This window comes from Pyxicephalus adspersus, chromosome 2 (genome assembly GCF_032062135.1).
Source record: "Pyxicephalus adspersus chromosome 2, UCB_Pads_2.0, whole genome shotgun sequence".
NCBI classification, from domain to species: Eukaryota; Metazoa; Chordata; class Amphibia; order Anura; family Pyxicephalidae; genus Pyxicephalus; species Pyxicephalus adspersus.
The window spans coordinates 151,674,546-151,688,937 of NC_092859.1; the positions used below are offsets into that span (position 1 = coordinate 151,674,546).

Genomic DNA, 14,392 nt, shown 5'->3' on the forward strand with positions numbered 1-14,392 from the left:
AGCCAGAAGATAATGTTTACACATATGCAAAGTAGGAAAGGAAGCCACAGAGAAGCAAGGAGTTATTAATAAAAATTTAATTAAAACTCTAAAATGTCATATACAAACCAATGAATGAACACAAAGACAGAATGCTCAGAACATCTTAAGCTGACATGAAAATGAAAACAAAATGCATGGTTTTAGATGTAGATGAGGACAGATTAGCGGTTGGGTTATCAGTGTACATTGTAAGACATAGAACAAAGAAACTTGTTTTCCAGACCTGGAAACAGGCTGACATGTTCTCTTTGAAATGTGTTGAATGGAAGAACCTGCAGGATAGGTTCATTAGGGAAAAAGGAGACCAAGGTCACAGTAGACTAACCTTGTCGGACAGTTTTGAAATTGAAAGTCTGAAAGCCTCCTGTCAAGGCAGACGAATCAATAACATCCACGCCATACTCGCTCTGGCTCCTTCGATACAACGTAATTCCCACCACCAACACGGCCACAGCAATGATGGCTGCTCCCAGGCCGGAGTACAGAGCAATGTCACTGGCACTCTCTGCGCCTGTACAGAAATTAAAAAGAAGGAAAAACAAAATAAATGACTTTGGTGTATACCATGAAATCAACAACGATAAGGGACTATGTGGTCAAATGTCATAAAGAAACACATGTTCTGTAATACACAATTCTGCTTGTGTCAGAGGAGACATGTAGCGGTAACACAATATATATATATATATATATATATATATATATATATATATATATATGTATTCCTCTGCTGTGCAAAAAAACATAATTTAAATTTGAAGGAGTTTGTATTGTTGGCTTGCACAGGAGCCAGGAGAGTTATTTTTTAGATATTGCAGGTTAAAAGGAAACAATCCATTTTGTAATAACATTTTGATAAACCCTGTGAACATAAGCACTGGCTTAGGGGACAATGTGTGCCAATTCTCTTTTTCTCCTTGTGTATAAACTGCAGAACACACAACTTAGATCCAGCAAAAGTAAGATATAGATATGCTTGATGTATCTACCTTTCACCCCCAACCTTAGCCTGTGCTTTTATGGTTCAGCTGGAACTTTCAGTATTAGGAAATGCCCTTAGGTGGTTAGAGATTAATCAGTTTTCCTATGTTCATCCTCTCTGCCTTCCTTATACAAATCGAGATTGGAAGAAAGGCCATTGATACCGGCCATAAAGTATGGTTTGGACGTTGTACTGTTATGACGATATAATGATCCAGAGCAGTGGTCGCCAACCGGTGGTCTGTGGAAGGATTTTGGTGGTCCATGGCTCTAGCCTTCCCCCCCCCCCCCCTACAAACCACCCAGATCTGTGATGGCAGAGTAGGTGGGGTTATGGCAATATCACATCACTAAGGGGGATTGATTAACAACCGGCTCCCTGCACATGGGCGATCAAGAGCTGGTATATTTAGAGGTCTGCGGGACCAATAAGGTTGGCAACCGTTGATCTAAATCAGCCTTTCTCAACCTTTAAAACATTGGGGACCTCTTGAAATAACCTTTGGGTCTTAAGGATCAATGTTCCATCTCAAGTCTTTGAAGATTAATTTAGGCTGATTTTCTTTCACAAAGTTGTCATATTAAAAGAATAAATGAATACTGGTTGAATGTGAGTATATGAAGATTACATTTAAACAGTTACCATGATGACTGCCTGTTGTGTCATACAATGCTAACCTACTATAAGACACAGCAAGAGAAGAAATTTAAACTGTTAAACATAAGATATTTATATTACAAATAACTGAGGATCATAAACTCTACAGATACATTAGAATATGAAATGCTTTACAAGCTAGATTTTCAGGTTAATTTCATGGTGATTTTTGGTGTCTTGAATTTATATTCTTTTGTAAATGCAGTTTTGCAGAAATTGGTCTTCACTATGAAGAATATGTCTGCTATACCAAATCTGGTTATATAGGAGGGTGCACCAAGTAAATTTACTGGCACAGCTAAAACAGTGTTACACTCCCCTAACAGGTGTGTATTGCTGTTTGCTTCTCTATTACAGAGATCAAACTTCTGTTCTAGTGATCATTGTCATCGAGACATCCAGGAGGGGATTTCCCCTCATTCTGCAAAGATTATCTCTTACGTTAAGGGAAGCGAAGGGAAATCTCACAAATAGGACAGAGCTAGAAGCAAAGACACCAACAGTTCCCTCATTTATTGAAAACTATAAAAATATAAGTTCAGGCTTTATAAATAATTAAAAGCCAATCTCCAAATATTACATATGGAAATATACTCGCGTAAATCGACCTCTCCTAATCCCGTGATGTACATGCACCCATGCTGGCCAGTCCCTAACAATCCTCTCATTATTATTAACTAGTATTTATATGACACCGACATATTACACAGCATTTTATACAGTCCTTAGTCATGTCACTGGCTGTCCCTCAATAGGGGCTGACTATCTAATGTCCCTACCATATTCAGATGTCATTACCACAGTCCAAAGCCAATTTTTAAGGGTAAGTTAATCAAACTAACTGAATGTTTTTGGAATGTGGGAGAAAACTGCAGTGTCCGGAGAAAACGCACCCAAACACAGGGAGAACACGCAAACTTTTTGCAGATAGTGTCCTGGCCGAGATTCAAACCTCAGACCTAGCACAGCTAAGTTATCACCTAAAGGTGAATAATCACCTGAAAACACTCTTTCTGATTCTGAGAAGATGCCATCACTGGCCAGCCAATGGGAAGGATCCACTGGAGTGTGACCATGGTTTTAAGCTTTTTCTTTTTGCCAGAATTCATATAAAGGGGGTTGGAGATTGATGTGAGGAGGGTTAATTTTTTACAACCTTTAAGTGTAAATGTTTGTTGACTAGTTGTGTTGATTGCTGCAAAACTCTGTGTTCTAAACTTCGTAAATTAACCCTCCCGTTGTGCATCTCACTTTCTTGTTTTAAATTGACTGAACAGCTGTCATTTTCTCTTCTCGCTTTATATCAAAGTGTCACAAGAATAATTCCAGAAACTTAGCACAGAAGCGTTCTTGGATATTTCAGACATTTCTTTCTGAGGTGTGACTTTGGAAGTGAAAAAATGCTTGTGATTAGTCATTTTACCAGATGTAAAATTCATGACAACAAAAAAAAAAAAAAATACTCAACAAAACCAGGGTCAGACAGGGAGAAAAACCATTGGCAGTCATACAGATCCGGTGCTAAAAACTCCCCAACGTATCTCAAAGCTGATAAAAAAGCAACATTTTCACACATTTGCCTGAATTCATAACCCGAATATATACATGTTGTTCTGTGAAACACTTTTGATGCATTAGCACGATACATTAATATTTTGCTATAAGTAGATTTTCATTGCAATACATGTAAACATCCAAAGATTGGCATAAAACAACCCACTCCAGAGAAGAAAAAAATCCTTCAGCTATAATACATTTCAGCAATGAAAAACAAACACACCAACATATGAGAGACTGTTTGCCTCAGATTACTTAACATAAGTACATAGGCAAATATTAAACACATTTTGTTGAAAGCGCCAGATTTTTCTCTGTCTGACGGGCATCGTTCCTTGTGTTTTAGTAACTTAATTAAATCGTTATATAACACCAAAAGTAATTGTAAAGCCTCCGCTAGAATATGAAAATATGTCCTCCTTGCCAGTTATTGATAATTCTGCCTAAAAAATGACCTCCTATTCACCATTTTTTTGGTATTTTCAATAAACACATAGCAGCTTCTTTCAAAACATCTATATCAGGGTTTTGTGGAACCCTACGGATCCTGTAGAGGTTTCTAGAAGACCTTCAGCATCAAGAAATGTGTACCTCTTAGGTCAGTCTATCTGACCCCAATGATCTTTTTGTCTCTCTGTAAGGACGACATTCTTCTCAATAGGCAGCAATGTACAAGGTTTTCTTCCTAATGACCACCACACTAATATACTGTGAGCTGTGGATATAGAAATTATAGAACAGGTTCCTTAGGACCCAAAAGTAATTTCAAAGGTTCCTCTGTGTTATAAAGGTCGAGAAAGGCTGTTCAAGATCATAATATCGTCCTAACAGTACAACTTCCTAACCATACACTATGGGTGGTGAGATCATCAAGCAGAGATGGGCAACAGAGCTCTGCCGCCTTCTCAAACATCAAGCTTCACCATTGGACTGATATGCCCAAGGGTTGCACATACATTAAATTTATTTGGCTGGGAATTATTTTTTTTATGGTTTCCAGCAATACTACAACAAACAAGAACTGTACACACAGCACTCTTCAGTTCTATGGATAGGGGAAAGGGGGAGGATGAGCAGGAGGCACCCAGCTTCATCCGCTCCCATAGGTAATTATAACAGTCATCCCCAGTTTGTCTTTTAGTGATCCACTATGGCACATCATTAACCCCCCTAGTGGTATTCCCGAGTGTGACTCGGGCAGTTTTCACTTGCAAAAAGGGGTATTCCTTGTTCCGCTGGCGTCCCCCGGCGTCCTGCTGGTCCTTGCAGGTCCTCAGGACATATCTTCTTCCTCCGATCTTCAGCCGGCAACTTCAGAAACGTTCTCCGGGGTTTCCCAGTGACGTCGGTGCAAGTGTTGGTGCGGGCAGGATTCAATACAAAATAACTGTATTGAATCCAATACAAAGAAATATTTATATAATATATATATATATAATTTACATGCTACTGTACAGGTTTATTACAGGTTTTAGTATTTTTATTCACCCTTTCGTTCACAGATTTTTTTATTTAAAGTTTAATATTAAAATTATTAAATATTGGACATATTTTGGTGACTTATGCCTAAGAATTATAGGCCTACAATGTAAAATAAATTTCTATGCAAACAAAGTAATGCTTTTTGCATGAAAATACGGACAGAATTAGAACGTCAGGGGGGGGGGTTAAACATCGTCAGTGGACCACTGCACACATTACTGATTTTTTGACAGTTATCGTGTGTGTGTATGCAGCCTAAGGGTTGGGAGCAAGACTCCCTACAGAAGCTGCTTTTAATCATGGTCTTTTGGACTGCCCAGTAAATGCAGCTGCCAGTAATGCAATCCAGTGACTACAGAGGACAGTGGATACCTTATTACAGGAAGAACTGGAGCAGACACAATCTATGTTCCCACTGGCCATGAGGTTGCGTTACGTTACTGCTTCCTCATGCCAGGGATCCACTGCCGCTGGGGAGATGTTACATGTAATGTTACCCTATGGGAGCCCCATAGTAAAGTAACGGGGATGGCAGCAAAGCGGTTCCAGTACCGCTCACTCCCACCAGCTGGCAAATGTGCAGGCAATGGTTCTTAACGAACCAGAACTGCAGAGAGTGATCATGTGACTGGTGTGAAAAACTACTTCTCGATATTACATATGGTACATTTTCAGGACATGCTTTTGGAGGTTTACCCTCTTCCAAGCAGTACTGATACATAAAGGCGTGGCAAAACCTTTAAAAAAATATGCAAGACCACCCCTGAGAAAAAAAACACCCACGTAAAAAAAAGTAAGAAAGTTAGATATTGGGCAGAGAAAAAAAAAAGGGGAAAGTAACGGGGTAAATATTCTCATAAAACATTTTTGCAGTGATTTAGACAGCTGAGGTTCTCATTCAGTCATCATTTGTTCTACTTACTGGAGACTCGAAGAAGAGGAAGCAAAGCCCTGCCTGCATGAAGAAAGCCACATCTACACATAGCCACAGAACAAACCATGGTAGATCTATTATTCCTAAAAACATGAAAACATACAAAGGCAATCCTATGAACTACACATCCTTTCAAACTTGCCTACCCGTCTTCTTCTGTCACTACTTCCCACCATTCTACACCCCCCTCCTATTGTGTGCTACATCCCTCACCTCTTAGATTGCAAGCTCTTCTGGGCAGGATCCTCTCCTCCACCTGTGTCATTGTTTGTATCTTGTTTGTATCTATCTGTCATTTGTAACCCCTCTTTAATGTACAGCGCTGCATAATACGTTGGCGCTATATAAATACCATTTATAAATAATATTAATATTAATAATAATAACAATAATTGAGTCCATTATCTTTTGTTTTAAAAAGAAATATCATTAATAGTTCATGTTGTATTCTTTACTTTAGTTCCCTTTATGAATAAAAACATTATTATCTTTCATTGAGTGGTTTGCTTGAGAGGAACAACGTCCCACAGATGTACAGAAATCATGTTCCTTATGTTTAGTTTTAGCTTGCCTATTAGTTTCAGAAGGTTTGGAGTGGGATTTGGTTTTGTTTGTACTGTTCTGCGCATTGTTCTACTTGCTGGAGGCTGTAAGACAAGGAAGCAAAGCTCTGCCCCTACCAGGATGACCACATCTTCATCTACACAGAGGTAAAGTACAGAACAAGGCAAGTAGATCCATAATTTCTAAGACCAACCAACGGAAATGTACATGGGCAATGCTATGGACTAGTTTGTTGCCTACTGCTTGACATTTTCAGGCACAGTCCCCAGAGAATACTTCGCCATTAAAGCTACATTTGTAATGCAGTGAAAGATCAAAACAATTTCTTTAAATGCTAATTTGACATATATAATATAATATTATGTCTATCATATGTATTTTTAATAGGTACCATTTGTAGTTATAACAATATGACCATAGTTGTATTTACCAACACAAATCATTTTTAATATTGTCGATTATCGATATTGATCATTTCTTAGTCATATCCTATTGAGTCCCCCAACACTTTCTATCACTTGTGTGTCAAACCTGAAAATGAGGGAATAATACTACAATTTTCAGCTGTATACGCAGAATTCGCTCCCTGCAGTTGTATGATAATGTAAATCCAGACTGTGTAGGTAAATGGAATATAAATCCAGTCAAATCAAGGCAGATAAATGAGCTTGGATTGGATTTAAACATTAAATAAATAAATAAATAAATAGAGAAACCTTTTAATTGTAATGTACAGTATATTAACTGAAATTAGTGTATATTAAAAGTGATTATGCTTGCAAAATGCCTTCATATAATTTGAGATGTGCATGAGCATAAAATTAAAAAATCTGTTTAGAGCATTAGAAAACATAGCTGATTGGAATTAACTCATTTACAGAACCCGCTTGTGCCTGATAAGAGAGGATCCTGCTGCCATTTTTAATATTTGTACATATTAAGTGTCTGTTTGCCCAAAATGGGTGTTTTGAGTCTGGCATTACTGATAATGGGTTAAACCAAGTTCAGCTTTCTTGCATTTCATGGGGATAAGGTAAGTTACCGACATTTGTTTATTTGCCTCCATTATAAAAGTATCTTCAGATTTTACCCATTTTAAAGGGTTACATCTGACCCAAGAGTTAAATTCACAAATGAAATATATAAATGATTACCTGTCAAAATAGTCCCAGTTCCATGCAGCCAATTTTCAGAAATCTTTGCCATGCTGCAAAGCCAAGTAAGTGATATTACTATTCACACTTACAGCTAAGCAATAAACCTTGTTTAGTTCTCTTTGCCCAGCTAGATAATTATACAGAAGAGTGCAATGTCCCATCGTGGTGGTCACCCTTCACATAGCCAAGGACCCAGTGTATCGGTAATACAGTTTTCAAGGGTTAATTATGGAGACATCTCTGTGTTAGTTTTGCAATGCAGAGGTTTGTGGGGAGATATTAGAGTACATTTTGTTTGCTTATATCAGGAATATTAAAAATATATGTACTGATGCAGCAAATTCCAGCAAACCTGGAATGTATTTCTTAAAGTCATTTGTTAGCTAATGTTTTCAATCCTGGACCAGGTCTATTCCAGGTTTTTTTGGATCACCCAGGTTCACTGATAAAAGTGTATCCTCTCCAGTCTTAGAGAGCTTTATTAAATCAGAATCATTATATTTTCAGGAAAGCAACAGCATAAGAAGGAACATTTAAACTTGTATATGCTGATACCATTCAGCCTTGCCAATCCAATGATAAACAATGAAAGTAAAGTTAGGAAAAGCTCTTCATCCAAATAAAATATATATGTGGATATAAAGAAAAGCTCCTGGGTATAAATGTTTTAGCACCATTGCTACATTTGTTTCCATTTGTTCTTTGTCATAATATGGACAGCAAAGTGACCTTTGCAAACTTCCAGATCACATTAAAGGTTTTTAGTTTTCATCCGTGCAACTCTTTCCTTTTATGTTACATGTCTGATGGTGCTCGTATTCAATCGAGGTTGTCACCCAGTTTAGCCGACAGTTTTATGAATCATTAAATTAACGGTGACCTACAGTACAAGTGTCTATACTTTATTCTCTACCTTTAGCAGCCAAAAACTGTATATATATCATTCAAAAAGGGCTCAGGCTCCAATAAATAATGAATGCAATTCAATAATTAACTAGCTGAATAATTAATAGAATATAAAATTGTTTTAAAATGTGGGTTGGTGACCATGAGTGAAAGTAGAATTAAGGATAAAATAGTAAAAAAAAAAAAATAAGTAGGATTTCACAAATGCACAAAAATCAATTTAAAGCTGAAGTTTAATATGAATAAATATTCTATTTCTGTGATTTCCACTCTATCATAGATTCATAAATAGATGCCACATTCCATTTTTCCATTATCTTACAAGAGAAAAGAAAACTTTTCATAAATTTAAGGGACTTTTAAGGCATCAATAAAAAGTTACATCCGTCAAATTTTAAAAAACAAGAGATATTTTTCATTTATTACATATACAAAAAAGTTAAAGAAAGAATATCAAGACAAAGCAATTGTGAATATTAAAAAACACATCAACTACTTGGTAGTCTTATTATCTCGCATATGTCCCAGAAATTGGCTCAACGTGTTTCGCAGATAATAATGTCTGCTTCTTCAGCAGCAAGGTAAGGCATATCGGACAGTTCTTAAAAGATTGATATTCTAAAATACATGAAAAAGCACAACATAATATATTTAAAAAAACAAACAAAAAAAAAACAATAATTCAAAAAAATATATACTGTAACAATACACAAAAAAGGGGACTTTGAACACTTACAAGATTTAATGAAATAAATATCACATCTGTATTTAGATCATAGCTGAGGTCAACAGAGGCACATCATTTGTCATGGAACCAGGGGGAAGTTTAATCTGCTTAATATTTGTTTTGCTTGGTTCTATTCATTTCCTCCCACATCAACATCAAAGCATCCGTCAAAGGATTATGAAATAATTCTCTTTTTTTATCTTAGACCAATTGACTTGGTTTTTCCAATACAGGAAGGACAAGGCTAGTAGGAGAAGCTATCAGGGGGTTGTGCATGGCTTACTGCTCCCTCCATGATTACAAGAAAAAGAAATATGAACGAAAGCCGCAAACCATAGGAAATACGGCCATAGAGGTAATAGCTACATTAAGTTGGACATCCTCCAGCCAGGACATGAGGCAGAATTTGATTTTCTGAAGCTTCTCATACAAGTTGGGCCTTAGCTCTGCAAGACTTGAGAACATAAATTATTGTTGGTGAACCTGGGTGATCCAACAAACCTGGCATGGATCTGGTTTAGGATTGAAAACACTTGACTAATCATAGCAAATTATTTAAAGAAACCCATTACAGGTTTGCTAAATTACCCAGGCCCTCCTATATTAGTCTATCATCTCCAGTCCTGGAAAGCTTTAATAAATCCCGCCCAAGAAGCTCACAGTGTGCAGAGAAATCAGAATAAGCAACTTTAGATCTGGAAAGAAGCCCATGAAACTGTGCAAGACTAAAGGTCTTTAAGCCTTGGTAATATTCATTGTATTTCCTTGTATTGTAGAAAGATATGGTTACATATTTGGCTACATACATGACTTTTACCTGTAACATACCTGCATGGGTATTTAGGAATAGCATTGCTGTTCATTCTGCAAACTTTTTGGGCCTATACAGAGGTCATATGTGACATCGTCTTGTGTTTTTGGCCCCTTACACTTTGCCTGTCTAATAAAGCTGGAGAAAACCTCCAAGTACATGTTCGGAATGTATCTTTTCCCTAAATACAGATATTTCCAAGCTCTCATTTGAATAAAATACTTTTCACAAAGTCATAACTCAATATTCTAACCCTACTAGATAAATTTATGCTGACTGAGGTTTTCTTTTAATGTTTTATTACATGGATGATACACCCTAAAGAGATTAGTAAGCATTATCAAGCAATTAATAAGTATTACTTTCCAATGTCCTTAAAATGCACACCCTGAATATTTCTACTAATCCTAGAGATATTAAAAATACCATACCTTACCTTTACTTGTATGTACTCAAAAGATAATCTCATTGAATTTCACGCCTCAAATCTGTTCACTTAAAACTCAATCTCAATAAACAGGCAAGCATTGGAGGATTATATTTCAATTAAAGATTAAATTCAGGAGTGCTAATGCATAATTGCCTAAAATGGTATTTCAAATTGCCTGAAAGACACGGGGAAGCTTTCATGTTGTAACTTGGCAGAGCGGGAATGGGATTAAAGGTGGCCGAGTAACAGCCGTTGTATACTGACTGGCCAAACATTGTTCATTCTAGAATAGAGATAAAGCTTGTATGATGATGCCCCACTACTGTTGTGAAGCAAGAGAGCATGATAGAGTTAGAATAAACATCAAATGTATTTTTTACAATAATATTAAAACTTGCTAGGAGTTTATGCCACCACAAAAATGCCCCATATACATCATCCTCCCCGGATGATACCCCAAAGCTGAACTAAATTTCCACTTTTAAATTAAAATATTGCAGCAACAGACAGGCAATGTACCTTTTGTACTAAACCCTCCTACCTTCCTGATCATTCAGGGTATCTGTCAAAAAATCTGAGCTGTGTATGTGTGGTTTTCGGGGGACATGGCAACCCCAGCTTTCCCCACATGTTATGGAAATGGACAAACTCCCATATGACTGCACGAGAGCTAAGTCATCTAGGCTCCGCCAGTCAAGATGGACAGATATGCCACAATATTCAGAAAACTTGCCCCCTTTAAAGATACTTAAGCTATATTTTACCACCTCCGAGAAATACCACCTGGCCTTTTGTATTTGGAACAATGTGAGTTGATTTTATAATCAGCAGAATGTAGCGGCACTATGTGGAGATAATGGGCCAGATTCATTAAAGCTCTCCAAGGATGGAGAAGATACACTTTTATCAGTGAAACTGGGTGATCCAGCAAACTTGGAATGGATTTCTTCAAAGGCCTGAGCTATTTGTTAGCAAATCTTTTGAATCCTGAATAAGATTCATTCCAGGTTTGCTGGATCACCCAGCTTCACCGATGAAAGTGTGTCTTCTGCAGCATTAGAGAGCTTTAATAAATCAGGTCCAATGTCTAAAACTAGAACAGATTTTCTCTACGGGTCCTAATAGTCCCTACTCTTAGTCTGGGACAATATTTAATGGTGGTTTTGTACTACAAACCCCTCTGAAATTGAAGGATTTTACCTATTCTTTGGGCTTCTCAGTGTATATCTGTATTTCTACCAAGGGATAGAAAATCAGTCTATGATATTCTCCCTACCCCTGAAGAAGCGGTTCTTCTGAGAAGCGTGTTGAGACAAAATTATTATCTGACTAAAATATCATGTTGTTTGCCCCTTGATATGAGTTTTCTTTTGAAATAATATGTATGTACCACATGTACTTTTTCAATGAAGTTGTTGGAATAAAAGTGTAAAAATCTTTTTTTAAACAGTGTTTTTGTACCAGTAAAGTATTTCTGATTATTTTAATTACATTTGTCACCTTTGTCAAACTCCCTGCTTCTTTTTACACCAACTTATGAGATATTTAAATGTCCTTTTAGGATGCATAAAAATCATCTTCCCTGTAAGGGAATGGGCCAGGTGAGTTTCATGAATTTAGTTCTGCTTTCAAAGTCAGCTTGCCAGTGAAGGTTCTCATTAAACCAGGTGATGCTATGGTTAGTAGTAGATAATCACATTCCGTCAAAGCAAGGGATAATTAGCATTGAGCATAATGTTGTGTGTGTGTGGAGAATGGGGGGGGGACTATAGTCCTTCTACTGACAAGCAATGCAAGGGGGTTAATAATTAACACTCTCTGGCTAACAATATGTGTATGAGAGTTACCCCTATTTAATGTACAGCGCTGCGTAATATGTTGGCGCTATATAAATCCTGTTTATTATTATTAATAATAATAATAATAATAATAATAATAATCAGCTCTGTGGGGATGGCGAGTTTAAATACACTGCCACTGACATAGGATCAACATAGAAAGCGGGTTTTAAGCAATCGATTGCAGTAGGTATTAAAAAAATACTGTCAGGGTTAATATACTGTAGTGGTCACTGGCATCAATGCTTGGGCTTAATGTTGCCAGGGCTAATACCTGCTTGGGGCTAATATTGTCATGGCTGGCACATTCTGGAGGTTATATTTCAATCATTCACTCAAATGCAGGGGCTATTTTTCATCCACTAACACCGATGATAATGAAAGGGGTACTGTTGTAGCTACTAATAAAAATGATTTAGGATAATCTATTACTGTGAATTTCTGTTTTATGTGATTAAAGGTATAAAATATAGCGCAATCTAAATTTTTAGGTATTGAGATTTGCTACAGCCTATTCATATTAAATGTGCTTCCTAATTTGTAGCAATGTACCTTTATGTTTAAAAATCAGCTGTTCAATATGCAGCTCACTGGACACAGGAGCCCCTTTAGAAGTCCCCCTTAAATCTCCATTTGAAAAACAGAACATCCCAACTTTTGTGACTTCGAGATTCTCTAGTACAAAACCCAACCTGAACGCAATCTTCAGGAAATATCTTCTAAAGGACTTTATATTAAGAACACTTTAAATATTATTAGGTAGAGCAAAGCAAAAAACAGTACCAGAAAACTTGGTAAATCTGTATTAAAGCTGCATTTATGTGAACATTTCCACTCATTTCTGTAAATTATAATCATAATCCCCTTTTCCTGACTAAAGTCCATCCCATAATATATTACAGCCCAAAATCGGAACCCTCAGCCTTAATACACTTCATAGACGAAAGATAAACACCCCAGCATATGCAAGACTGTTTGTCCAAGATTACTTAACATAAGTACATATATAAACATTGAACATATTTTGCTGAAAACACTAAATTCCCCTTTCCCCATCTCTCGGGAAGCATTCCTGGTGTTGTTTTAGTCGATCAGTGAAAATGTTACGAAACACTTAGTTAATGTATATTAACGGAAAGTGAAAGTCTCTATTAAATGTGATTATACTTGCTGTATGCACCTGAAGATAATTTAAAATGTGCGTGAGCATAAAATGAAAGATTCTGTTTAGAACATTAGAAAACATAATTGATTAAAATTAACTCATTTATGGAATCCACTTGTATCTGTTTAGAGATGCACATCTTGCTGCCATTTGGATCTTGTTAGTATGGTACTAAAACACAATATAATAAATAATCAGAGTGGGTTGTAATTTATTTAAATGGTAATAAAATTGTTTCATTTTACATTTATAAACATCATTTAAGAAAAATTATAAAAATAATAAATTATATGGCTTAAAGATAACTACCTAAAAGTGAACTTAAATCAATATGCTGCTCATGTATCCTGATCTTTTATCTACTATAACTTTCTTGACTTAGACTGAACATCTTGCTTTTTTAAGGACCACAAGTGGGAGGATATTACTTTACCATTAAATCCTATTAACTAACTAATAAAGCTTCACATACAAAAATTGTGAGCAGGTACGATTCCTCTGGCAGATGAGGCATTAACTGTCCGTTTTGCAATAAGAATTCTGCATATTGGTTCAATAAAACATATTTATAGTAACCTGAAATTTGCATGTGCAGCTCATTGTAGGATAATAAGGTGTGCAGGCTATACCAGAATCCCCTAAGGCTTTTAGAACTCCTTGAACCTCCCTGCACAAGTTACATAATTCTGGCCTGCCCAACCATGATGGCTGAAGATTTGACTCCCGGAAAGGGAATGGAAGAAGGTGTTGGTGCCCACTAGGCAACATGGACAGGTCAGTTTAAAAGAAAATTGTGATCAAGCAGGTACAGTAAGACTATTTTATTGCAGAAGGGACATCACCTATTGTCTGGTCCTAATTTTTGGGTTTGATGGTTTATTTCAGCATTAACCCCTATTACCTACCCTTCCCTGCAGACAAATACCGAGTGATCTTGGTAAGAGTTTGTGTATGTAAGTATGTCCCAGATATAATTCTGCTAATTTATGTATCTAAAACCAAAAAGTGCACCTCCAGTCTTTTTACTGTCCCAAGTCATTATGCGAGCCTTGAAACCAGGTTGCCCTTTCAGCAAAGTTCTGCCACTTGGCTTAGCTCTTTTATGCATACAACGACCCATTGCTCATAAGTAAAATCACT

General features: G+C 36.7%; 1 protein-coding gene across 3 annotated transcripts in view; it reads right to left on the reverse strand.

Moving 5' to 3' along the window:
* UNC5D (unc-5 netrin receptor D) overlaps positions 1 to 14,392 on the reverse strand; it is a 467,881-nt gene that overhangs the window by 103,299 nt on the left and 350,190 nt on the right. For all 3 annotated transcript variants that reach the window (XM_072402778.1, XM_072402777.1, XM_072402780.1), the window contains one exon: positions 368 to 553. In XM_072402778.1, coding sequence (XP_072258879.1) covers positions 368 to 553 — 186 coding nt within the window. The remainder of the gene's footprint in view (positions 1 to 367; positions 554 to 14,392) is intronic.